This window comes from Alternaria postmessia (assembly GCF_024291825.1).
Source record: "Alternaria postmessia strain BMP 2775 chromosome Unknown scaffold_119, whole genome shotgun sequence".
Taxonomy (NCBI): domain Eukaryota; kingdom Fungi; phylum Ascomycota; class Dothideomycetes; order Pleosporales; family Pleosporaceae; genus Alternaria; species Alternaria postmessia.
In genome coordinates, this window is record NW_026260192.1 from 509 (window position 1) to 26549 (window position 26041).

A 26041-nucleotide genomic window follows, 5' to 3' on the forward strand; every position below is an offset into this window, starting at 1 on the left:
GTGGCGATAGAGCAAAGTTAGACAGCGGAATAATTTTCGATGCTGCGTGCGATAACATCGCCGGTATGACTGCAACTATTGTTGTTTTCCATGTTGCAATACAGAACGCGAAAGAGATGTGGCCAAAGAACAAGGGCACTTCAACTACAGACCTGGAAATGGTAGTGAGTAAAGCGGAGTTGTCTGCATGATTGATCCTTCTCGCTGACGTGCAGTTCTAGTTCTCGCTTACGGACATTGACGTGGTCACATGTCATTGTGAAGCATACGCCAGCGCTTCTCAGGGCATCTCCAACTACCTGAAGCCATCAACACGATGTTCCATTATCCCCCGAATATGTACGGCGTCTCCGTAATACACAATTATGCCCACTACCATGACCCACTCGCGGGCTCCACTTCGATCTGGGTACTGTACCCCCGACGATGGATCACCAAACCTATGCTCAGACACGTTAGCTTGGATCCTTCTGGAATCTCCTCTAAATCCCTTACGGCTTCACGGCCCGTGCTTGCACTCGATTTGGAAGTAGGGAGGCCCTACGATCGCAAAAAAAAAAGCAAAAGCTGGCTGCTTCACATTACTCAATCCCAACGAGAGCCGCATCAGCCAAGGGCGGGAACTCGCACAGATGGAAGCACGTTGCGATCGAGAACTTCAGCCACGTGCAATCGAAGACAGCTGGGAGCCTTCTCCAGCCAAGGGGGCGAACTCCTAAGCCGCCTTTCAGCAGTTGCTTGTGTAGGAGCGTGGGGATTTTCCCAGGTCGGGATTCAAACCACGCAGCAGGCATGCCACGAGCAAGCCACGTTGAAGGCAGTGTCCGGCCCAGGCTTGCGCGACAGCGGAGAGAATGAACGCCATCATACACGAGGAGCCTACACATGGGGTCCAGACCATGAGAGAAATTCGAATTCTTTTCCTGGAGCACCCATCACCACGTTTGCACGTAAAAGTATCAAGTGGCGTAGAAAGAGCTGAGTGAGGGTGACTGAATGCATATATCTGTGTTTTCTGTGTACTGCTTAATGCCTCAGAAGCTTCTTGCATCTCACCTCAACTTCTTATCACTGATCCAAAGCTTGTGTTTACAAGTATTTTTATCCTTGGCAAGTCGTCACGAAGGCTTTACCTGAACTACCTGTCAATCGCTCTAGGTTTTGCAATGGCCTTACACTTGCTACCCGAAAACCACTGGCTATCTTCTCGTTCTACCATCGGCATAGTATCTGAAGATGCCACAGAAAGCACAGAAACTGGTAATGAGAAAGTTCGTGACAAGCTATTCGCTTGTCCGTATCTAAAGCGTGATCCATGCGAATACGCAGGGAGACAGTCATGTTCCAAGTCAGGATGGACGTCAATTCACGGTGTCAGGTAAACCATCATCTCCATACCCTGTGGTCAGACTGACCGTATGTCTAGACAACATGTTTATCGCTGCCATATTCTGCCCATCAAGTGCCCAAGCTGCTCGCAGACTTTCGAATCTAGCCGAACCTTCACGCGCCACTTACATGAGGCATCACATTGTGACCACAGTCTTGTTGAGGCCGATGAGCCGATCAAAGGACTCGAGAGTCTTTTACAGAAGATTCGATCGCCAAAGACCACGACGGACTGTCCCTCGGAGGAGGACATGTGGAGGGTCATATATACCACTTGCTTTCCCAACGATCCTAAAGATGACACACCCTGTCCATACCATGAGAAGGATCAAGAAACAATCTACGCTATCTCGCCGAACGAATCCGTCGTATCGATCCCTTCTGCTGTGCCCTTCGTCCGTACGCCCGAATCAGCATATTTTGGCAACAGTCATCGAGGATATTTTGAAGCCATCAACAAAACATCAAGTTCCATCGCTTCAAGTCTTGCCGGTCGAAACTGCACTCCGCCTACATCGATTGTAAGCGGACACAGTCAAGACTCGCACGCTGATGGCGACGCAAACGATGGATCCTTGGCTGATTCAATCGGAGAAGAGGCCCCGACTATTCACCGGCCTCCCCAAGCTTTCCAGGCTCGGCAGCAGTCACAATTTTCCGATAGTTCCCAAAGCTTCGATAAACGCAAGCTCAAAAAGAAGCTGCGTAACAAGACTATGGAATCTCAAGTTCTTGAATTTCGAGCTTGGGCAAAGCCCCATCGAACAGACGAGCATATAACTCCCGGACTCTATCGCGGATTCTGGAAATGGTTTGCGCGCTGCTTGACTTTCTACATTCCTTCTTGGTTTCTCAAAAGATATCTCAAGATGGACGACCTTCGGCAACGTCTGGCCTTCCGACAAAAGGTGTTCTTCTGCCTCCTGCTTGCCGCCATCTACGCACTTCTATGCTACTTTCTCATCATCCAACCCATGGCCAGCTGCATTCTGAAAGTGCACATCGGTATGATTTCGAATCACAGTCCCTTCTGCAGCATGGTCAGCAACATTGTTTACGTCTATATGGGTCTAGGCGGCGGATTTATGCTCCTGGTCATGTTCTGCGTTGCTCGTGTTCGCTATACCAGCCGTTCTTTCGAAGAACATGACGCCCTGCTGGTGATGCAAATTCCCTGTTACAACGAGGACGAATCCACTCTTCGGAAAACGATTGAATCATGCGTCCAGTCAAGTTATGAGAAAAAGCGCAAGCTTCTTTTCATTGTCGCAGATGGAACTGTTGCAGCTGCTGGCCAGAAGCCAACCTACAGAATCTTGTTAGAAGACATTTTCGACCACAGTGCAGACCTGGAGATTGGTATCGAGAATCAAGCACACTCGTACACATCGTTCGACGGGGATGGCGCTTCGGAGAATCGAGCTTTCACCTGTACTGGCCACTACCGAGGAGTACCCTACGTCATTGTGGTCAAGGTTGGGAGAGCCGATGAAAGAGACAGCCCGAAGCCTGGAAACAGAGGAAAACGCGATTCCCAGCTCGTGGCCTACAACTTCTTCCACTACGTCAATTACCGCAGGTTCTGGAACCCACTTTTCGAAAACCTTGAGTTTCAGATGCGAGTCTGCCTCAACATGGATGCTCGCGATGCTATGTATATGCTGGCCATCGATTGTGACACCGAGGTTGATCGAACAGGGATATCGTACCTTGTGGACCGACTTCAAAAAGACCACAAGCTCGTCGGAGTATGCGGCTACACAGGAGTGGGCAACGGTATGAGCAGTTTCGTCGCCAGCGCCCAGGTTTTTGAGTACTGGCTTACTCATGCCGTCTTGAAAGCAGTGGAGAGCGTATGCTCTAGTGTCTTTGTCCTCAGTGGATGCTTCACCATCTACCGACTAAAGTGGCCAAACAACAGACCAGCGCTTCTGCATCCACTTCTCCTGGAAGACTATGCAGGAAGCCACGAGAAGACCTTGCACGAACACAACTTGTTTTCCATTGGCGAGGACCGTTATTTGTCAACTCTGGCGATCCGCTATTTCGTATCTGATTGTCGACTTGAATATTTCTCCGCTGCAACATGCACAACCATGGTTCCTGACAAGCTATCCGTGCTCCTGGATCAGCGACGACGATGGACAAACTCCCTGATCCACTGTCACTTTGCTCATCTCAACGTCCTTCCCTTCGAGGCATCATTCTGGACTCAAGTCAAGCTACTTTTCGTCCTTGGTGCAGAACTCTTCATGGTGTTCATCCTGCCACTCGCACTGCCGGCTGGAGTCGCCCTTGCAGTGATTTCAGTGTTACTGACACCATATGCTTGGATAATATTGATTGTGTTCTTGCTTTTACCTGTGTTGTTATGTGTTCTCTGCATGGATTGGACATACATTCCTGCCTATCTCCCATTCTTTCCTATGATCGGCGTCTTTAGTATCATCATACCTATATTCTCGATGTGGAATCAAGATAACATAAAATGGGGTAAAACGCGTGGTGGGTAATGGTACCCAATTAGCACGATATCTCGTTTTTGCATTATTCATGTTAATTAGGAAGCCCAATTATTTTCAATCAATCGATGCTAGTCTTCCAACATTATAGACAAGTCTGTACGTTAGATGTGTCAACTGACCTTGAGCGAAATGCTGTGGAAATTACGGTATAATGATCACTATGAAATGATAGCCGTCTGTGTCATGTGAACGGGATCCCTTAGCATGCGGTTTTGGTATTAGGCAACGATAACTCAGAGTTGACAGTTACCATTGTTGAGACCGCCACCAATATCGTACTAAGGCAGCCTAGCCTCGGCTCTTACGGTCCGATCAGCCAAACACGAAGGATTGGGATGAGACCACGAAGTTGCTTTTACGAGACCTGCAAGCCGCACACGTCGGAGATGCTATGCTGCAGGAGCCTAAAATACTTGGCCTCTCCACAACAAGGCTCGTTTATCAAAAGCGAATCGTCACTTTTGGTACTGCCGAGGCTTTCTGGTCAACTACGATCTCCGCGGGTCTAATTATTACTCCTCTGCAACTGAGCATTCTGTTATACTGTGTCATCCATTATAATACGTTCTTCGTTCGGGTACATTACCCACTAGACCCGCTTTATCCCGACAGCTAGTCGCCCTGCGAGTACGCAAGTTGAGAGCAACTCCGCTAGCTCAGGCCTCCAGCTGTTGCGCTCTGTCGTGTGAAATACACCCAAGATGGACTCCGACTTGTATCCTCATAGAGGCTTCATGCTAGACACGGGTCGGAAGTTTTTTCCTGTTGAGACTATCCTCGATCTGTTGACTGTACTTCAGCAATACAACTTCAACGTCTTCCACTGGCATATATACGACGCAGAAAGCTTCCCCTTGCATTGGCCGGCAGATCGTAGTTTGACGGACACGAGCATAGAGCACAGCCATACTTCGAAATACTATACTTCCGAGGACATTCAGAGTGTGATTTCTCATGCACAACGACTGGGTATTCTTGTCTATCCGGAGACAGACATGCCTGGGCATAGTGACATATGGTACGTTATCCAATCACCCATCCAAAGTTCTCCATCACGAGCTCTGACGACAACATTCTAGGGGTTTGTGGAAAGAAAATTTGGTAATAGGCACGCCAGATCTGAAACAACCGACGGCCCAACTGGATATCAGGCAGCGCCAAACATACGAACATATAACCAATCTGGTCTCAACGGTTGACAAATACTTTGGGTCTCCCCTGCATCACTTTGGCGGCGACGAAGTGGCATATATCTGGCAAACCGAAGACGACAACAAATTGTTCGAGACATTTCTGCACTGGCTCCAAAGCCTTGAACCAAAGAAAACGCTAATTCTATGGGACGATCCCCTCACCGACGAAGGAAAGAATATAGACATATCGAAAGAGTGGATCATACAAACCTGGCATAACGGTGCTACTCAACAGGTGCTCAACAAGGGCCACCGAGTCATCGTCTCTGAATCTGATACATTCTACGTTGGAAATGCAGACGGCGACAAGATATCCTCCTTTGTATTTCCAGATCATGGCAATGTCCTGGGTTTTGAACTTGTCTGGTTTACTTCCGAGGGAGATGATCCAAACGACTTCCGTCAAAGTTGGGTCATGGATCCGATTAAAGCTGCGTCACAAATTCGAAGGACATCGGAACAAGCATAAGGCTTGATCGCAGGTAATTTATCGGGTTACAGCATGACATGCAAGCAATGATGCCATAGTATGTCTCCACGTAATACACCTTATTAGTGCTATAACGAGCACCGATGAGGGTTTCTCTCTCTCGAACAGCAGATGCTCACAGTTTTTAAAAGGGTTTTGTTATAAATAGGTAGCAATAGCAACGGATCAGATCGGTGCGGTGACAAAACCTATCAGAGGCTGTCAGAATTGAATGGCACCATCGAATAAGCAGACATACAGGATGAACGAGTTGAGTATTCACAGGACGAATGCGGATGGTCGGAACAGAGGCGCATGGATTGGGTTAAAGGGCCTATTTTGTGGCGTCTTCCTGGTCGCACTTGGCTACCTGTGTACCTCTAGCCTAACCACAGCAAGGAGTTTGATACCAAATACCCATTCCCCATTCTGCCCAATCGGGCTAAACGAGAAGCAAGGCTGCTCCAGCCACCTCGGCTAGAAACACGTATCGAATACCACGGAAGCATTGATCTCATCCAAACATGTCGGAGAAGTGTTTGCTTCCTGGTTCACCAATTCTCTTTCAGAACTCGTGGACTCAAATCAAGGACTTACTGGTAGGGAAGCCGGCTTCAAAAGCTAGAAGCCTCCACTACTATCTTCTGAAGGCGATGCAGCCGGTGGTTATGTCTCAAGAGGGGGGAGATGATCTGTACATGGTGAGGGCGATTGATGGTCATGTCGTGTTCTGTTCGCGCATTCCTCGGTGGACTGACGATTCTCGTATGTACACCGTTACATCCAAAATAGTGGGAGTTGGAGTGCTGGGCACAATGTTAAAACGCCCGTCTTTGATTTGTTGTGGCTTACTAACTGGTATAGATTTGCGACGATATATCTCACGATTTTCATAGCTGGGCTTACTGCGTTTGTCTTCTGCTCCTACTGAGTTTACCATTATAGCGACTTGGTTCTTGATATTGATGGGTACGAGGAACAGGACAGGGATATTCCATTTGGTTCAAATTCGTTCGAGTGGCCGAGGAAGGAGCAACATATAGGTAGGGCTCCTTCGGACTTCCCTAGCTACCCGCATGCTTTTGGATTACCCGAGAGAATATTTTATAGCAGGCCGCTACTACATAAACAAAAAGCCCTGTCGAACCAGGAGACATACTGGTTAGGTTAACCCTAGAAAATCATCATGTAATCGGCGTGAAGAATACAGGCCCATTGTGGAAATCTCCTATAGTAAAAAGACTTTTGCCATCTACTCCTTCATTCTGAGCATATCAAAGCAAGGAACAAAAAATTCACATGTCAAGAACTTAGATTTATATCAACGTGCTGGCAGGCACCTCCCCATTCTCCTCAACCTTCCTCTTCTTCTTCCCATGATGTCCTCGAGCCTCCACTCTACCCTCCACCGGTAACACTCTTGTAGCAGTGAACAAATATCCCTCCGCTCCACCCTTACTCGTCATCATAGGATGCGTCCTGCCTGGAAGAACCTGCCACTGTCTCGCACGTGCCGTCTGCAGCGAGGGCGCAAGCAGCAGGGTAGGATTGACCGGGAAGTCTTCTTCTTCGTTATTGCCACCTTCCGGTGTACTAGCAGTTGTATCGACATGCTCTTCTCCCCTGCGATTCTTGTTTCCGTTGGTCTGTGTCGTAGTTGGCGGCGGTCCGAATTCGCGTGCTATGTACGCCGCCCTCCGTTCCTTGGAGTAGAGATCGCAGAGTTCGACGAGGGGTTCGACGTTGGGGTTGTACACAACGACTCTGCCTCCTCCCCTGACCAAGGGAACGAGTTCCTTGAGTACAGTCTTTGCGTCCATGGCCGTAGCTACGACTAACCCGTCAAAGCCACCCCGTCTAGTCTCATCTACGACACCCTTTACCCTCTCCCACCTCCTCCTCTTCTTGTAGTACGTGCCCCGTTTCGTACTCTTCATGCCAGCCAGCACCTCTTCAGAGATTACCTCGGGCTCGTCGTATGTGGGGTCGTCTTCTGGGTGGAGGAGCGCGAGCCAGGATATGGACTTTAGGTGTTTGTAGAGTGGGTGCTCGGGGGTTGGAGCGCCGTAGTCGTAGCCAAAGTATTTGAGGTAGGAAAGGTTCGGTTGGTTGTTCGGGTGGAGAACAGTGAGAGTATTGGTTTGCGCGGACATCTGGGGGATGTGTGGGCGGGGGGGTTTTCGGGGACGCGCAGGAGGATCTGAAGGGTCGGCGTCAGGCATGGCGGTATCTGTGTCCTTTGCTTCTGGGGCGTCGTTCGTCGCTGTCTCTGTCGCTGCCGTACCATTCATCTCGACATCTTCGGCCTCGTCTTCCGAGTCTTCATCTTCTTCCTCGGGGTAGAGGATGCCCATCTTCTCTGCGAGCGCTGCCGTAACGAGACCTCCTGTATCGTCTACCACGAGCCATCGCCCTCCTCCTATCTGGCTGACACCGTCTTCTCCCGTGAGAATCTGGTTGGTGGCTCCCGAGTGTACGTTCGCCCAGCTGTTGATCAATCCCAGTAGATCTTCCCTCAGCTCCATAATCTTGTATGCCTCCTTCTCCAGCACATATTCTGTAAGCAGCCCGATATCCATGGGCAGCGCCGTGAAGCGCTTCATGTACTTCTTCGACTTCCTTAGCGTGTACTTGGCGAGCGAGAAGCTCGTCTTCTCGTCAATCGCATTGTGGGAGGCCATGATCTTGGCGATGATGTCCTTGCCGGAACCTGTGCCTGCTTTCTTCAGCTCCTCAATCTCAGCCATGGACAGCGCCTGGCGCGACGCATCATCGACAGTCAGGCGGTTGTTCCGCATTATGACCTGCCCATCTTCCCCAACAATGTCGAAACCGGCAGCGCCCTCGGCATTCTCATCGCCGGTCTCGGCAGCTGGCGCATGGTCTTCGCCTAGAGCTTCAGCATGGAGTTCGGAGGCGGGTACGACGCGCAGCTCCGTCTTGGACTTGCCATCGTCCTTGTCGAGGAGTTCGTAGGTGAGGTAGTATGGCCGGCCGAGGAGCAGGTTCGAGTTGAAGGTGCCGAATTTCCCAAGATTGATGTTACTGGGAGGCGGTCAGAAGGAGCTGCAAGATGGGCATACGAAGGAGTATGTAGGGGGCTCACGCCAGCTATGCGACGTACGTATTCGGTGTGATCTCGACTATCTTGAAAAGGCCGGAGGGCAGTCGCAAGGCGACGTGCGTGTTTGGGCGGACGCAGGAATGCATGGCGAACTTGGTCGCGGCTGTCAAGTCTCACTATACCATGTGCGACAACGACTGTGTGTGTCGTTATGGATCTCTTGACACTAGAGTCCCAAGGTTGCTCGGTTGGCGCAAATCGCGAGGTGAGTTGAGCTAGTGAATTTGTTGCAAGGAATAATTCCGAGCCGCAACGCCACGCTTCAAGCACAGCCACAGGCCCCAGCCACATCGTACGTCATCTTCTTCCGCTTGTACGCGACTTCCGCATATCCAATACCCTGGCCGCGTATGCTACTCGGGTCTACTACGTCGCCTGCATTGCTTCTTGCCCAGAAGCCCTACTCTGCTATCAATTCCCCTTCAACCGCGTCTTCTACAACCCTCGCAGCCCGCGCTGCGCCAACTACCGCGTAAGCTTCACCACATAGACTGCATCGAGCCTGCGCCAGCACCGCCAAACATGGTGCTTCGAAAGTCCAACGACCCCGACGACGTCGTGCCAGCGCCGCTCTCTAAAGCGATACCCCCGTACCCCACAACACCTTCCGACGAGCATCCGCCTGCCTTTCCCGTATCTCCAGACCATGCCGCCGACCCACCCGGTACGAGCAAGTCGCCAGCCTTCAACATCAAGACGCCAGAAGAGACCCGTCTGCCTGACGACAAACACAACAGCGACTCCGACTTTAGCGAAGACGAGTGGAACCAGTCCGACGACGACGACTTTGAAGATGTCAATCACAACGACGTGCCTGCCGCGTTGAAGCCGGCTGCAGGCAAGAGGCCTCCTGTGCCCTCGACCGCACACATCAGCGGTGACCTTCCAGATGCCTTGAAGCCAGGGCCACCAGCCGGAATACCCATCAAACGCTCGCAGGAGAACATTTCGCCCATGCCCACCGGTGCCAGTGCGGCCTCATACAATGGTAGCACCGTGTCCGAGCAATCAAACGGATCCATCCCGCTGAAGACTAACAACCCATATCTCAAGATGCAGACAACCGGGCAAAGCGGGTGGGGCGATGAGAGCAGCGACGCCATCTGGGGTGATGCGCCGAGCCAGGCACACAAGTACGAGGCACCTGTAGAGCTGCCGGCGTTCCAAACGCCAAGTACACCTTCCCATGAGATGAAGAATCTAGGACTAGATGATCATCCCCCGCCTGCTCAGTCGAAGCCTGTAGAAGAGCCGCCCGTGATTGCGGTGAACTCGCCCACGCCTCGCTCGGAACATCCAGAGGCGTCTTTCGATACAAATCCATGGGAGCCCGTCTCGCACGATGGTCGTGCTGAGACTGTAGCATGGACGGCGCCGCCACCGCCAGCAGGTTTCTCGGATACAAGCTCGCATACTGCGCCAGTACCAACAGGTAATGCGGCCGCTAATGCTACAAGCTCGTACACTGCGCCAGCACCCATCGTTCCTGAGAATACGCATGTCATAGATTCAACACCTCCTCCACCACACTACACTCCGGACGAGACACGAACTACCCTGGAAGAACCTCCGCCAGCTCTGCCACCACGTAGATCACATGAAGATATGACGCCTGCCATGCCACCCAGGCCCATTGATACAGGTGCGAGTTCTACAGCTGCGCCAGGCCCAGAGTCGCCAAACACTCGGATGGAGAGGCAGCGGAAAGAACACTACCAAATCAAGCACATCCGTTGGCTCGACAACAATACCGAGGACATGCGTATTTCGCCCATTCTGACGCAGAACCTCAACGGTCCATGTCCTTTGCTTGCTCTCGTCAATGCACTGGTCCTCTCTACCCCCGCCAGACTCGACACCGCTCTCGTCGAAACACTCCGCACACGCGAGACGGTCAGCCTAGGATTACTTCTCGATGCCGTCTTTGACGAGCTCATGTCTGGCCGACGAGGTGACGCTGCGCAAGCCTTGCCCGACGTGAGCGAGCTATACAAGTTCCTCCTCGCTCTCCACACCGGTCTCAACGTCAACCCCATGTTCGTCCCGGACTCGAACATCCCGAGTGACAACCATGCTACACTCACGAATCGAGCTGGCGCATTCGAAAACACACAGGACATGAAACTATACCGCACCTTCAACATACCTTTGATGCATGGATGGCTACCAGAAGCTGGAAGTGACGCTTACGCTGCATTCAACCGCGTTGCACCCAGTTATGAGACTAGCCAGTTTGTGCAGTTCCAGGAGGAGGAGTTGAATGCGAAGTTGGGTGTTGGTGAGAGTCTGAATGAGGATGAGCAGCAGATGTTCACGGATATTCATGCTATCAAGGAGTTTTTGATGAGGTGGCCAACGCAGCTGACGGACCATGGTTTGAGAGTCATCCGTGACAATCTTCAGCCAGGCCAAGTCGCTATCTTATTCCGAAATGACCATTTCTCCACACTGTGTAAGAATCCGCGAAACGGCGAGCTGGTTACCCTGGTTACGGATCAGGGGTACTCGACACACGATGAGATTGTGTGGGAGAGTCTGACGGATGTGAACGGTCAGGGCAGTCAGCTCTTCTCCGGAGACTTCCGAAGCGTGGATAACAGTACGGGCAACACCGGAGCAGTAGCTCAGGAACAGCAGCCGCACGACTACGACAATGGGCAAGGCTGGACTACCGTACAAGGACGTCGCGGCAACAACCAACAATCCGGCGTCCCACAAGACCCTGACGCCACATCTCCGGAAGCTCTCAGCAGAGCAGAGCAAGAAGATCATGATCTCGCCCTCGCACTCCAACTACAGGAAGAAGAAGAAGATCGCCAACGACGCGAAACGGAACAGAGGAACCGCGACAACGCGCCTCCACAGCCACCCCGTAATCAGGGTAATCCAGTCATACCTCCACGCCGAAACAACAACATTACAGGACACAGACCAGCAGGCGAACCTGCTCCTCCGCCTTTGTACGAAGAAGCTGTTCAAACTCCACAGTACAATCCGCCAGCGGGACATCCGGCCAATCCTGCTGCACCGGTACCGGGACAGGGGAGTTCGGCGTACCAGTCGACTGGTGGGGGGTTGCCTCCACCGCCCGGCAGTGGTGGCCGGCATCATTCTAGTTACATGCCTGCCGGAGGACGGATGGGTGGGAGAGGAGGTGGTAGGAGACACTCGCAGGGACAGCAGGGTCAGGGGCAACAGCAGGGTGAGGATAGGGATAAGTGCGTTGTTATGTAGAATTCGACGGCGCTTTCACTCGAGTTGTGGTGGGCGATTGGGAAGTGTGGGGGGTGGGAGGAGGGGAGGGATGAGGAAGAGGGGGAGGGGAGGGTTGAGGAGCGGGTGGGAGACGATGGGGAGGAGCAGGTAGAGCAGGAAGAGGAGGAGCCGGAGGAAGAAGAAGCAGAGAAGCAAGGTTAGGACAGTCTTTGTAGCGATGATTTGCTGACTTTTTCTTTGCTCTTGTTAGGGATGGAGATGATTCGGTTTGTGGATGGTGTACTGTTAGTTAGCGGGTGATGCGGATGCGGATGAGGGTGAGGATAGGGACGAGATTAAAGGATGAGGATGAAGGACCGGCGTTTGGGCGGAGTACGGATATACCCGTTTTCTTTTCCTTTATGATGCTGGATGGTTGGTTGTGATGTTGTCGTGTTGCTAGAATTCAGTCGGTAATATTGATGATCAGGATGCTATGATTTATCATGCTTTTTTCTACGTGCATACCTCATTAGGTCCTTGGGGGTAATAAGAATGGTGATATATTTTCTATATTAGCGGGATAGCAAGTGAATTCCTGGAGCGTGTGATGTTGACATTCGATATGGCTGGGCATAAAGGCAGATTGTGGTCGATGTGTAAGCCTAATTTTTTGTCGTTACGATGTCGATTGGTGGATGATGGTTGTGGGGCGGACTATTGCACTGCAATCTTTAGCGCGGAAGAGAGGATCATAGCCTTGCTGTCAGCATGCACCTCGTAGAGCGGAACGCCAGTAAACACGGGACGGGACAACCTCGGGACTTATTTGCACTGCAATCTTTAGCGTAGGAGAGAAGATCTCAGCCTTGCTATCAAAATGCACCGCCAATAGGAATCATTTCTTCACGGGCACTGCAATCTCTAGCGTGGAAGAGAAGACCTCAGCCTTGCTGTCAGCATGGACCTCAGATCGGGGGAGGCCTGACGCCGGCGTGGTGTGCTGGGCCTCATTTGCTGCCCTCCTTTCCGTCAGGCCTCAATGCGCCAGATGCACTGCAATCTCCAGCGTGGAAGAGAAGATCTTTGCCTTGCGTTCAGTATGCGTGTCGCAGAATAGTGCAGTGCACTGCAATCTTTAGTGTGGAAGACTAAACTTCAGCCTTGCTGTCGGCATGGATATCAGACCGTGGGAGGCCTGACGCCGAATGCACTGCAATCTTTAGCGCGGAAGAGGAGACCTCAGCCTCGCGCAAGATAAGACTGGGTGATCTGAGATTCGCTCATAGCTGAATTACAATCTTAACCAACTAGAACATGCATATCCAAGAACGCAGTCCAATTAATCCCTTGAACCTCGATCCAACCTATTATCCGAACACCAACCCCCGGAACCTACTCATCGCACCCCACCTCCCCAAAGAACGAATCACCCTCCTTCTCCCCTATGCATACGCAGTAATTCCAACTGCCTCTTCTTCTCCCTACCCTCCATAGCCCTAAGTTCCGCATCCCACTCATCTTCCTCTTCCTCTCTCTTACTCCTCTCACCCACTCTACTCGTCGATCGCTGTGTGCACATTCGTTGATGTCCCCTCGCCCTCATAGCACTCTCCTCCAACAACTTCGCTTTCCTGACTACCACCTGTGAATGACCACCACCACCAGCGCCCATCTCACTCTCCTCTCCCACCTCGTCACTTTGCCGCGGTTCCAAAAACCATGGTTCTCGACGCGCTTTTGAAGCCTGTCGTTCGTATGATGTTGCGGCGTGTCTGTTGTATCTCACTGGTAGGTGTGGAATTGGCTTGGGTGGTGGGATGAGTAGAGGAGAGGGTCGGGGCGGGCGACGGGGCGGCGAGAGACGTTGTTTGGCCAAGGCATTTTGGAGAGAGGATCGTTTGATGGGTGGGTGAGTGGGTGAAGATGAGGAGCGGAGGGGGTGGGATGACTGGTCTGTATGCTTGGGTGTTGGTGTTGTTGTGTGTTCATCGTCGTCGTCGTCGTCGTCGTCATCGTAATCTTCTCCGTGGTAGTCATTGTCGTAAACGTGGTCTTCGTACTGGAAGTCGTGGACCTGGACCTCGTCGTCGTTGGAACTGGAGTTGTAGATGGAGTTGTTGTACTCCTTGTGGCTATTCCGTTCGATCTCCACGGCAGTATTGCAACGCCAGCTCTTTGTACTACTCCCCGTAGCCCCTCTACTCCTTCTGCCCTGCCCCCCTTCCTCTTGTTCTCTTTCACCCTCCCCGCCTCCCCGTAAAGCAGGATGCATACATCCATTAATCACGAACCCATTATCTTTTGCATCGACCACCGACACATCATCCTTGATACCAACCACCAGACCACCATCTTCTTCTTCGTGTACAGTTTCTTCTTCAAGAATCTCCCTACGATCCGTCAATGCCGTGTTACTCTCACCAACACCAAGTCGCATCTCCGCCCTCTTCCTCTCCATCTTCTTCAATTCATCAGCCCAGCTATTCAGAGCCTGCATACTGGGACCTCGGCGACGGGTGCCACGTTCCTGCGGGCTGATCAGGGGACTTTGCCGGTTGTAGGAATAGGGAGTATACTGGTCAGAAGTGTCGATCCTGAGGCTGTGGCGAGATCTATTCGTCGTGTTGCTGCGACGGAGGCTGTGAACACTATGTGCGTAGTTGGGTGAGAATCTGGATTTGCAAGTCTTCTCGGCGGGATACGAGTCCGCATGGCTGTGGGTATGCGGGTCAGAAGAAGCTGCGCCGGCGAGGAGGTTAGAAAGCGTAAAAGTCCTGTTGCGAAGCGGTAGCGTATCGTGGCTGTATGTGGGTTTAATGGGACTGCTAGATGACCGCTGAGCGAGCGAAATATCCAGTTCCGATTCCCTGCTACTGCTGTATGCTGTCGAGCTGTTTGTCAGTGTCAAATCCAACGTCGACCCACTCCATCGCTCATCGACAGTCTCCGCGCTATCCCTAGCACTCAGACTCCTAACAAAGTTGCTATAATCATAGCCTTCGTCGTCGCTATCTTCACCATCTAGCTCCTTCCGTCTCTCCATTTCTCCTTCAATATCGCAGACAACCTTTGTCACCCACGCCAGTCTGACACCGCCCTCTCCGACTGCAACGTCCCTCCCCTTCCTCCTCTCCCGATTCATCCTGAGCAAATCGCGTCTCGCTTCCAGGATAGTAGTGAACTGTCCAGTCTGCTCATCATACCCCAACCAAGCATCTTTATCTTCCAGCATCTCCCCACTCGTGATATTGTACTGTCGCGCACCCGCCGCCTCTTCATCCGCATACGCCTCAAGCTTACTCGGCAACACTGCATCGATGTAATCCGCCAACGAACCAGGCATCTGGTAACTCTCCAATGTGAGTTCAACAGCTAGCAACGTATCCCTCGGTCTCACCATGGACGGGTGGATGACGTCGTTTTCCGCGCTGAAAGAGCGACGTAGCGCATGTCTGCTGGCACACAGCTGAAGAGCCATCTTATTCACATCGCTCTTGGCGTCTTCGTATACGGCTTTACTAGCAGGGTCAGTCGGTATGCCTGGTTCCCACATCTCAACCGGTACAGCCGTGACAGGTGTCGTCGCAGTCGGCGTCCCAGCCGCTGACGTCTTGGGCGTGAGCGAAGCCCAGTGCCCTCCTTCAGCGAAAGCGTTCTTGACGGGGCCAGCTGCTGTGGCAGAAAGAGGGGCTGCGGGGCCTGCAGATACGACGTCCCAGCGTGGCCGCGGTGTAGTCGGGGACCCAGTCTCGATGCGTGGGAGATTTGCTGGGCGGAGCGGATGTGCGCCAGTCGGTGCGGTGAAGGAAGATGAGCTGTAAAGTAGTACATGGCGTCCTCTGGGAGCGGCGATGGAGTGGATTGGTCTGGGTGGCGGACGCCAACCTATGACCATCATGTAGTCTTCTTGGTTCCTACGCCATATGCATTTCACAACTTGATGCCATTTGGCTGAGGAGAAGTGGTCGGTGGTCCAGTTGCTGACTTCTTCCCAGAACTTGGGGTATTGCTCTCTAATTAGGCCTTTTAGGCCAGCGGCTTCGTGTCGTGCTATGGGTTTGCCGGTGATAGGCGATATCACGCTGTTCGAAGTGGTAGTTGTGACGCCTGGCATGATGAAGTTACCGCATGGCGGGTGTGGTTGTGGTGGGCGCAGTCGAGGCGAGACTGGTGGAGGCTGAGCGAGAAGATTGAGAGTCATGCGCGTGATATAAGGGCAGACCAGTGTCTTGGAGAGAATGTGATGGCGAAATAAGATATCACGGCCGGCGTTTGTTGCGTGGCGCAACAGTCACTCGCGGGAACTGGAAAGCAAACGCTCGGAGGCCCGACTCGAGGTAAAACATACTCGGTGAAGAGAAACAATCGTGGACATGACGCAGAGAGCACCCGCGATAAGAGAAACGTACTTCGAGTATGACGATGTGAAAGTGAGACATAATGTGAGATACTGGTGATTTCACTCGGTTGAAAGCATCGTTCCGTCCAGGTCCCCTAGACTAGATGAAGTCGTGAACAGATTGTCACTGTGACATCGCAACAGCCCGCATATCATGCCACAGAATTCAAGTCTCCAGCTCCTTGGTTCAAACGTCCACACGAGTACAGCATTGAAAGCAAGACGGACATGAAAATATATAATTGACCCAGAAAGGTTATCTAGGTGGTATCAACCTTTTAAACTCCGCTCATGCGGATGCGACATCTAGTCTAAGAAGGTAAAAAGATTTGTATGTACAACATTGAGAGCACGGTCGGCTTCGCGCTCTTCAATGACACAGGAGATGTTGATCTCGCTAGCACCTGGGAAAAGTTAGCAATCGCACAAGTATAGTTGTTGACAGCGCGACATGCCCTGCGAAATCATCTCGATGTTGATATTGTTTTGGCCCAACACGCTGAAGAATCTGCCGGAGATACCAATCATGTTCTTGAGCTGTTTACCCACCAAGCTCACGATAGCCTGCAGACATATAGTCAGTATACATCTCACAAGCATTTCATGCAACCACAACTTACCATATCAGGCACGATGTCAATCGTACCGAGCTGTCCAAGGTCGTTGACAGCGCCCTGAAGATCCTTGCTCTGGATCTTGTACTCGTCCTCACCGCCACCACTCAACAGCGCAGATTCAGAGTGCAGCGCCATGGATACATGAACCTCAGAGGAAGAGATGAGGTCGACTGACAAATGCCAGCGGTCAAGAATACTGAAGATGTTCATCAGGAATCCATGAGCGCGCGTACGCTTGTTACTGTGGACGTTCAAGACGACGATATTATGCTTAATAGTAACAGCCGTAGGCCTCTTTGGGCCCTCGAGCTGCGTAAGCAGGCTGGCAGACCTTGTACGGAAGAGCTTTCCGTCGCGGAGAGGCGCGCGGTCGTCAATGGAACCGGGGTTGTCGGGGAAGATGACAGTGCCGGCATTGCGAGGGTTCATAACATTTTTGATGCGGATGGGGATGCGGGCGCGGATTACCTGCTCCATGGTGAAGGGATGGATAACCTCGGAGCCGTAGAAGGTCAGCTCAGCAGCCTCGGAGGGCGTGACGGTGGGAAGCAGAGCGGCAGTAGGGACCTTGCGTGGGTCCGCAGTAAAGATGCCATCGACCTCCTTCCAGACCTGGAGCTCCTTGGCCCGGGTACCAACAGCGACCAGAGCAGCACAGAGATCGGTGTAACCACGGCCAATGGAGTTGAGCAGTCCGCCGGGCACGTTGCCAAAGTAGCCGGTGATGACGGGGACTTTGTCGCCGCATGCTGCTACTTCCTTGCCCAGATCCTCGGCCAGGTCCTTGTAGAACATGTCGTACAGACCGCCCTTGACAGGCGCATTGAACTTGACCACATCGCTCAGGTCGACGAACTGCGCCGGCGTGCCGCGATCGTTCAGGATAGCAGTCATGTACCGACAGCTCAGCTTCTCGCCTTTGCTGATGATCTTGTCCTCGGCGCGGTTCGTCACCTCCTCCAGGTGCTGGGCCGACTCGAGGATCTTGACCAGACTCTCGCACTCGGCATTCACGTCGTCGATGTAAGCAGCCAGGATCTCGGGGTTCTTCAGAATGTCCCTGCCGGCCTGGATGTGGTCGGTGCGGATGGCCTCGACAATGTCGTCGTAACCGCGGTGGTTGGGTTGTTCGGCAGCGCGAGCGGCGCGGAGGAGGCGGTTGGTGGTTCCTTCGAGCTTCGTGTTGGAGCTGCGTGCGGAGCAGACTATAGCCGCGCGATTCGTCTCAAGGCCAGCTCTGTTGTCCTGTCAGTGTCTGTCGAGTAGGAGATATTTCTCCAGGTAAATAGGAAGACATACTCGACGATGCCCGCTATGTTCTCCGCGAACTTGCCCACACTCGTACCCCCGAACTTGAGCACCACCCAGCCGCCCGGCAGGTGCTTCTCTTCCGTGTGCGCTATCCGCTCCGACTCGTGTGTGGTTCCGTTTGTGTATGCAGACATGTTGGGCGAGGGTGCTTGTGCTTGTGGCGATGCAATTGGAAATGTGTGGTTTTCTGCTGGTTGGTGTAGGGTGGGAAGGGGTGCAAGACGTGGTATCTATATGCAATGACGTGTGTAGAGCAAAGTATGGAGTAGTGGAGAGCAAGTGAGGGAATTCTCAATGTCTTTTAGTGGGGCCTGAGTCAGAAAGTTGATGTTCCCGCCGCAATCGGCTGCACCGCACGCCCGCGAACCACGACAACACAAACCTTGAACCGGCAGAAACAAAACTCTACGGCACGGGTCGGCGCATGCATTCTTCGTCTCGGTAACCAATGATGCTTCTGCACCCAGATTACTCCGCCCTGCACCGCACTCTTCGCCATCCGCCCATGAACACGACGTCTGCTGGCCCTCTGTGACACTTGACAGCTGTCATCGCATCTCGGCGCCTTGATAAATTGCCCTTGTCCGCGCCCGGTAGTCGCGAGTCCGGGCCATCGGCAGTTGGTTCGTTGCCTGGCTTCCCTATCTCGTGCATCCGCCGTGCAACACCACTGCAACCACAACAGTCTCTAGTTGTCTCTAGCCCACAGCACATGACCTGACAGTGACTATACTCACGTTTCGCGAGCACATGTTGGACACGCGGATCCTCAACAACGAGATGCGGACCCTCACGAACCCACGAGAAAGACACGGAACCACACGCGGAACACCATCTACGACATGATGCGGAACCTCACCACCCACACGCGGAACCCATCAATGAGACGCGCATCCCCGTTGACAACAAAACCCAACTAGTATCCCACGTCCATGGGTTTCTCCTAATCTACCAATACCCAATCCTAACCCGAGATTCCAGCGAATCTAGACCCAAGATACCCCTCTACAGCAGAACAATCTCCGTAAAACCTACGAGATACTTCTAAAAGTAACGAGTGCATGGGCATGTCGACCTTCTAGCTTCTCCATTCTGCAGCTAGCCCGTTCCGATAGGTTCGGGTATGGCTCGCAATATGCTGGCGATTTCTTACACAATGGACTACAAGACCTATACAGACTACTAATTCTCCGAGAGTACATACAGGCGCAAGTTACGTATGGCGGAGAAAAGCACCGAGACCTGGAGTCGCCGTGCGGGTAATACGCTAGCGCGCACGAGCGATAGAGAGCATCCGCGACATTACTAGGCGCAGTCCACGTATCAGACTACTGGTTAATCTGGGCCAGTAATAGACGGCTGATGCGGTACCGAAGCGTGATATTTGTTGTTGCTGTCGGAGCGCCAATCTGATGTATTGAGTACATGGGTATTGCCTCAGCTGTCTTCTCGTCCAGTCTTTTTCAGAATTAGGAGTAACACTTCCCACGCGCTCTTGATTCAATCCGACGAGTGAATCCACTACAATTCCTCGAGTCTAGACGCTACCAGTTCGATCTAATAAGTCTACTGAGTGAAGGCACTACCTAACCTGATAACATGCATTCCAAACCACTACGCCCTAGCCGTGTTCCTCAACGTCTTCTGTATGCAAGCACAGAGTTCTGGTATCCTGAATGGCTTACTAATCACATCGTCCATTCCTGCTTTGAGTGCCACCTCCACCTGCTCACTCCGCACATTAGCCGTCACTGCTATGACGGGTACGTGTGCTCTTACGACCCCTTCCTTCTGCAACTCCCTGATATTCCTAACACACGTCAAACCATCCATGACAGGCATCTCCCAGTCCATTAGAATGAGCGCGAGAGCCTTCCCAGAGCCATCCGATATACAGTACTTTGTCGTACGCAAATAGTCCAGCGCTTCGCCTCCGTGGTTTGCCACGGCGACTTGCATTCCCGTGTTTCGCAGCTGCTTGGCGAGGACGCGCTGGTTCACGAGGTTGTCTTCGACGATGAGGACGTAGAGGTCCTTGTGCGGTATGTCGTTTGCAAGAGTGGCCGGTTCAAGCGGTTCGTCCGTCTCGTTGCGAGCTCGACTTGAAAGCAGCGTTTCTTGGGCGCGTATGCTCAAGCTGACGGCGGCATCGCTCTGCGTGCGGTTGAAGTCGGGACGCAAGGCACTCCTGCGGCTCTTGACGTAAAAGGAAAAGGTGCTGCCGACGCCCGCTTTGGATGCGAAGCCGATGGCGCCGCCGTGCATCTCGGTGAGGCGTCGTGAGATGAAGAGGCCGAGGCCGGAACCACCTGGTGTGCTTTGTTAGCGAAAATCAACAGTTTCTCATCTCACGGTTAGAGGTTACCATAGTCGATGTGTGTTCGTGGAGAGGTTTGGGAAAAGCGAGCGAAGAGAAGCTCGTGTTCTTCGTCGCTCAAGCCACGACCCGTGTCCTGCACGGAGAAGATGACATAGACCTTTTTTCATGTTAGCAGTTAGCCCTAGCAACATGTTTGCTCAATGAATGACTCACGATTTCGCCCTTTTCCCAATCCGCCTGTAATGTCGCTGCCTCGGAAGCGTCCGAGGTGCGCGAGAATGGCACACTGAAGCTGTGAGTGGGCTGCTCAAGAGAGATGCCCAGGCTCACGGAGATTTCACGTATTTCCTCCAGCCGCGTGAACTTGATAGCATTCGTGATGAGGTTCTGTTTTGCTGTTAGCCCATTGCAACTTTCTTAGATCTCGCGCCCCACTTACAATGAGTATTTGCAATACCCTCGTTGGGTCAAGCGATACATGGTCGATCTGGATCTTCTTGCACGATTCTTCAAGCTGGAATCGCAGGTCTACGCCTGCGGACTTGGCCTCGCCTTCAAACATCTTGACTGCATCTCTTGCGATGGAATCGAACTTGACGTCGACGGGGGTCATGACGAATAATCCAGAGTCTAGTTTAGACATCGTAAGCACATCGTCCACAATGGTCTTCATGTGCTTCGAGCATTGAACAATAGTCTCGGCAGCGTCGACGGTAGTCTCCAGTATGCTTTGGTACACCTTCTGGTAATCTGTCGACTTGCCGAAGCTCTTGTGCGCTGCGATGATGCTATCCGCGCATTGAACGATTGCAGAAAGCGGGTTCCGCATCTCGTGGGACGTTGTATCGATGAAGTTCTCCAGGCTGCGCTTGGACTCTCGAGCTCTTGTTGCCTGCGTAGCTTGCAGCTTCTCGCCCCATTTTTGCTGACTGATGTCGGTACAGCAGCCGATAATCTCAATCACTTCTCCATCGTCGTTGAGCTCGGGGAATATCGATGTGATGACCCACATTGGCTCTTTCTCGGGGTACGTATCATCGAAATTCTGATTGGGTGCGTTCCATCTCTTCTTGAGACGCAACTCAAATGACCTATTGGATGTAAGTTTAATCGTATACAACGAGATGGACATGACTTACTGATGCTGCTTGGTCTTTATCAATTCCTCAAACTTCGATTGACCCATTTCAATGAATTCGTCATCAATGATCTTTGCCCATGCATCGGCAAGATCAGTCGAGGGGTCTACCGGGCCCAGCATCTGGAACCAAGCTTCATTCCTGTACGAGTAGACACCATCCATGCCTATTAAGAAGATACCAATGTCGGCGCGTTCCGCAAAGCGTCTGAACTTGGACAAATTTCGCTCAGACTCTTGCTGAGACAGCGTCAGTTGGTGTTTGAGTTGGAACTTCATCGCTTCAGCATTAGCAATAGTCCGCTCTCGGCGCCCGATGTCCTCTTCGTGAAGTAGAATGGACGTCAAACATGTAGATAAAAGTCGACTTGCGACTAGAATGAACTGAAGATAGTCCTCGTCAAACGGACGGCGAGGGTTGATTCCAATAACCATAAAGCCAAGGATGTTGTCTTTGGAAGAGGTCGGATTCAAGGGACAGATGGCCGCCGCACGACAGGGATCACCGAAGCCCTGCCAGTCGACATCTTTCACCAAGTCTGCAGCCACGGGGTCTTGATCGAACCGAATTATGATCGGTTTTCGGGCTGTGAGTGCCTGGCGAAAGTACGGTGTAAACCCGTGGTCTTGTTGAAAGTCGAGATGATCGGGACCTGCGGGTGAGCCTTTCGGCAGACCAAACGAGCCGCGCAGTTTGCAGTGTTGCTGGTTGGTATCGGAAAACCGCGTCCTGCTTGATTCTGACCCGTGGCCGTCGGCTTCGGCTGAATACAGTAATGCAAAAGGAACGTCTTTGTCGTTGCGAGATAGAACTTCGGTCGCGAGAACCCAGTAAGTGTCTGTGTTGCGTGCTCTCGGTATCTCCTCGCTCAGCTCCAAGAGCGTGCGTGAACGTCTTTGCGTGATGACTTGTTTAGTCTAAGCGTTTGTCAGTAGCTTGCATGGCAGCTTTACAGTATGGACAAATCGTTTCCAGAAGCCATAAGCCTGCGTTCCCGTAGTCCCCCAAGTTGCATGAGCTTTCCGTTGCAGATTAGGACCGAATCTGACTGTAGAAGACGAAGCGGCAAGAGAAAAGAATGAGAATACAAGAAGCAACACTTACCGTCTCTACCAAAGGCTCATAATGTCCAACTGTGACACCCTCGGAATCGAATATAGGTATGAACTTTAGCGAGAAGTATGTTTCTTCCATGAAGCCGTTGCGCACCATATGTATGACCGTGTTAGTCTTCTCCACCGTCTCCCCCGCCAGATTCGCGTCTATGATGGGCTCAAAATATTCGGCCCAGACGGAGGCAAGAGCGACACGAGCACTCATTCCCATGCAAGGATGAAAGCCACCCAAGAGCTCTATCTCTGCTTCGTTATAGATCATAATCAGATCCGGTCCGTAAAAGACTACCGCTGGCCTTGGATCCTGCATAACAAGGTTGGCAATGCTCCGTAGTTGAGATGACCAGGACGACATCGGCCCAAGAGGCGTAGAAGCCCAATCGATGCTGCGAGCCCACGCCGCATGTGGTGTCAACCGCAGAGGAGGAAGCTCATCCGTCCAATCGAAGTTTGGTGCTTTTGGTTTGGACGTCTTCCGACTCAAAGGCATCATTTCGGAGCCTTCCCCTTCTGCGCATGTAGCAGCGGAGATACCGCTAATGACGTTCCACCGGTCAGCCACGTGAACCCTCGTCCAATTGAATCCGTGGTAGAGAAAAGGTTTACTCGTCGTGTCCTGTTCCAGAGACCAGCTTCGAAACGCGATGAAAGGAGCATAGCCCTTTTGGCTAGCACCAGACGCGCCGCCATCGCGGGTTAATTGTTGCAACAGGCCTCCAGGGTCGATTGCAGCCATGGCCGAATTCCAGTATTCCAGAAGACATCCATTCTCCGTGGCTAAGCTATCTGGTGAAGTGTCGATAATGAAGGTTGGTCGTGGGTCTCGATGCAGCAAGTCCAGCATGCCGACACGATGCAGGGGTGACGTGCCATTCTGAGACGATGGTTCGAGGGGTCGCTTGTCGAGTGAAGGCAATGCTGTCATGATTGCGCTGATCCTAGCGCTGCATATGGCCGTCTGCCCTCCTCTTGCGCAGTCACTATAGATGATGATGCTGTGCTAAATGTTGCTCTCGTCGCAGCCATGTGGAAGCGCTGTCATGTATTCTAGGTGGGCTTGGAAAAGTGGAATGGATCTAGAAGCCTAGGCCGGCTACGTGGATCAGCCGCATGCCGCTAGCCGGATTTAGCGCCGATCCCTCGTGATAGCTTGAGGACGCGTCCATCTTTTGAAACAATGATACATCTCCATCACTTACAACTGCCAAATCATTTCTTACCACTCGCGACTTCTCCCACAGGCAAAATGCGAATAAGCCAGTAGGCCATGGATGACAGTTCACCGCTCGCGTAAAATATCATCCAATGACGCCCTTCCTCCGCCAGACAGCCCCGCTCCAGCACCATGCCACGCCTTCGCAGATTGCAGATCACCTCGAGGTGAATTTTAAGATCTGACATGAGCGCTTTTTATATCGCAATATCACCATGACGGACTTATTTTCAATGTGGGCTATGAGCTTCTCTGTAACAATCGCACCTTTAACAGACTTCATGCATCTCCATTTCTGAAGATCGCGCATTCAAATTGATACACCAGGCCTCTCACCGATGGTCAATCCTGCATAAGGCTTTGCATTGATGCCGCAACCAACCATGATTTAGGAGGCGCACCCACTACGTGCCATGTGATGTCTGTCGGTAAATCAAATCGGACAGGACGCTTATCGGTTCTGCCGTTGCGTTTCTAGCGCAACTCAGCCTTGTGGACTGGCTGTTTCCTTAAGAGACGGAGCGTCCCTACTCGAATACCCCAGCCTTGCGTGCTTCTATACTCCACGGATCATAGCCTCTCGTGGCGATAGTCAGAACACGAGATGCCTATAATAGGCCCTACAAACGTAACCGCCATCGGTACGTCGACCTACTTGCCGACATGTGCGGCATCGGCGACTGTAACTGTACAACATCCTACAGCGAACGGGACGCCCGTCAAACGCGCCTTACAATGGTCTCACAGCGAGGTCTTTGTCACACCCTACGGGACTTCACTTGCTATAGGATCAGGGAGGGTAGCAGACCTTACATCTGTATTTACCCCAAGCCCATCATGTGTTGACAGATGGTTGTTAGCGCCCACGCCGTCTTGCGGTATAGATGACACGGCCATTGGCCTTGATACCGTCTGGTCCGTGAATCCTACGCGATCGATCGTCTCCGATGTCGAGTACAGCAACTGCCAGCTCTACGGAACGGCTACTTATAGTCCTGGGATATGTCCTAGCGGCCAAACAATTGCAGAAGTAACCGCGTACGCAAGTAGTGCATTGAATGGAACCAAACTATTCTGGCAAGCGAGCTGTTGCAAAAGGTTTGACACTATTGCTCTCTGTCTGTCAATATCTGTTTAGCTGACATGGGACGAATAGCGATATGACCTTTGGCCCGGAGTACCCAGATCTTTGCCTAAGCCGCTTTTCGACCCCCGTCAGTGCTTACGCTGCGATCATAACGGAACCCGCCTTTGAAGGCCAGGATATCACTCCGGTCTGGGAATATACATCTAACTACGGTTCTGACGGGACAACTGTGATCTCCAGTATCACAACGATTGCAACAGGCCTAGCGGTTGCTGATCCTGTCGTAGTCGCCTGGCAGATTGACGACATCGAAACCTTCCCGAGTGAATACGTCAAGTCGTTAGTTGCGAGGTATAGCATACCTGCTCCAGCCAGTACGTCTACACCAACAAACAACGCTCTAGAGCCAACGGCCGCACCCGCATCCGATGGTCTTAGCACTGGCACACAAGTAGGGATTGGGGTAGGGGTAGCACTTGCTGCTGCTCTTGCTGGAGGCCTGTTGATCTTCTGGTGTCTGAGACGTCGTCGAAAAGCTAGTACGACCGAGGAGCCGGATGTCGTGATACCAGAGATGGAAGATCAAGACCACACCCATACCGAGCGCAAGTGGTACTTTGGCGGGCGATGGAGGAGTGAGATTGATACTCAAGCGACTCAGAACGAACTTGACTCGAAGGCGGTGCATGTTGTCCCTGGACCACCGGCTGAACTGGAAGCACACGAGCCTGCGGTTGAAGGTGCCAAGATTGCAGGAAACGATGACGGCAGGGTATAACTGTATACAATACGCGACAGAAGCAGACCTGGAGCAGATCTTTTTGGCTTTATCCACTTCCAGGAAACCGGAACACGGCAACAAAGATTACATGATGAGTTCTTTTCTTTTGGCTCGATAATGCTGCGCAGTCATTACTGCACAAGCGCAGTTGAGCCTTTCTC

General features: G+C 52.2%; 7 protein-coding genes across 7 annotated transcripts; 3 read left to right on the forward strand and 4 right to left on the reverse strand.

The window, feature by feature from the left end:
• Window positions 1–1418: 1418 nt before the first annotated feature.
• Window positions 1419–5576, forward strand: J4E82_010292 (uncharacterized protein; the record flags this gene model as incomplete). The annotated part of the gene is made up of 2 exons (XM_051736507.1): window positions 1419–3689; window positions 5070–5576. 2 exons carry the CDS (start codon window positions 1419–1421, stop codon window positions 5574–5576), a joined length of 2778 nt encoding a protein of 925 aa, XP_051583711.1.
• A 1316-nt stretch (window positions 5577–6892) lies between these two features.
• J4E82_010293 (uncharacterized protein) lies at window positions 6893–8786 on the reverse strand (the record flags this gene model as incomplete). The annotated part of the gene is made up of 2 exons (XM_051736508.1): window positions 6893–8621; window positions 8701–8786. 2 exons carry the CDS (start codon window positions 8784–8786, stop codon window positions 6893–6895), a joined length of 1815 nt encoding a protein of 604 aa, XP_051583712.1.
• Window positions 8787–9222: 436 nt separating this feature from the next.
• Window positions 9223–11934, forward strand: J4E82_010294 (uncharacterized protein; the record flags this gene model as incomplete). Its single annotated transcript, XM_051736509.1, has 1 exon — window positions 9223–11934. The coding sequence occupies one exon, from the start codon at window positions 9223–9225 to the stop codon at window positions 11932–11934; it is 2712 nt and encodes a 903-aa protein (XP_051583713.1).
• Window positions 11935–13324: 1390 nt separating this feature from the next.
• On the reverse strand, window positions 13325–16012 carry J4E82_010295 (uncharacterized protein; the record flags this gene model as incomplete). The annotated part of the gene is made up of 1 exon (XM_051736510.1): window positions 13325–16012. One exon carries the CDS (start codon window positions 16010–16012, stop codon window positions 13325–13327), a length of 2688 nt encoding a protein of 895 aa, XP_051583714.1.
• A 591-nt stretch (window positions 16013–16603) lies between these two features.
• J4E82_010296 (uncharacterized protein) lies at window positions 16604–18359 on the reverse strand (the record flags this gene model as incomplete). Its single annotated transcript, XM_051736511.1, has 4 exons — window positions 16604–16701; window positions 16753–16861; window positions 16918–18151; window positions 18214–18359. 4 exons carry the CDS (start codon window positions 18357–18359, stop codon window positions 16604–16606), a joined length of 1587 nt encoding a protein of 528 aa, XP_051583715.1.
• Window positions 18360–19839: 1480 nt separating this feature from the next.
• On the reverse strand, window positions 19840–23724 carry J4E82_010297 (uncharacterized protein; the record flags this gene model as incomplete). Its single annotated transcript, XM_051736512.1, has 6 exons — window positions 19840–20534; window positions 20591–20702; window positions 20759–20932; window positions 20985–21636; window positions 21685–22601; window positions 22789–23724. The coding sequence occupies 6 exons, from the start codon at window positions 23722–23724 to the stop codon at window positions 19840–19842; spliced, it is 3486 nt and encodes a 1161-aa protein (XP_051583716.1).
• A 1448-nt stretch (window positions 23725–25172) lies between these two features.
• Window positions 25173–25877, forward strand: J4E82_010298 (uncharacterized protein; the record flags this gene model as incomplete). The annotated part of the gene is made up of 1 exon (XM_051736513.1): window positions 25173–25877. The coding sequence occupies one exon, from the start codon at window positions 25173–25175 to the stop codon at window positions 25875–25877; it is 705 nt and encodes a 234-aa protein (XP_051583717.1).
• Between the last annotated feature and the right edge of the window lie 164 nt (window positions 25878–26041).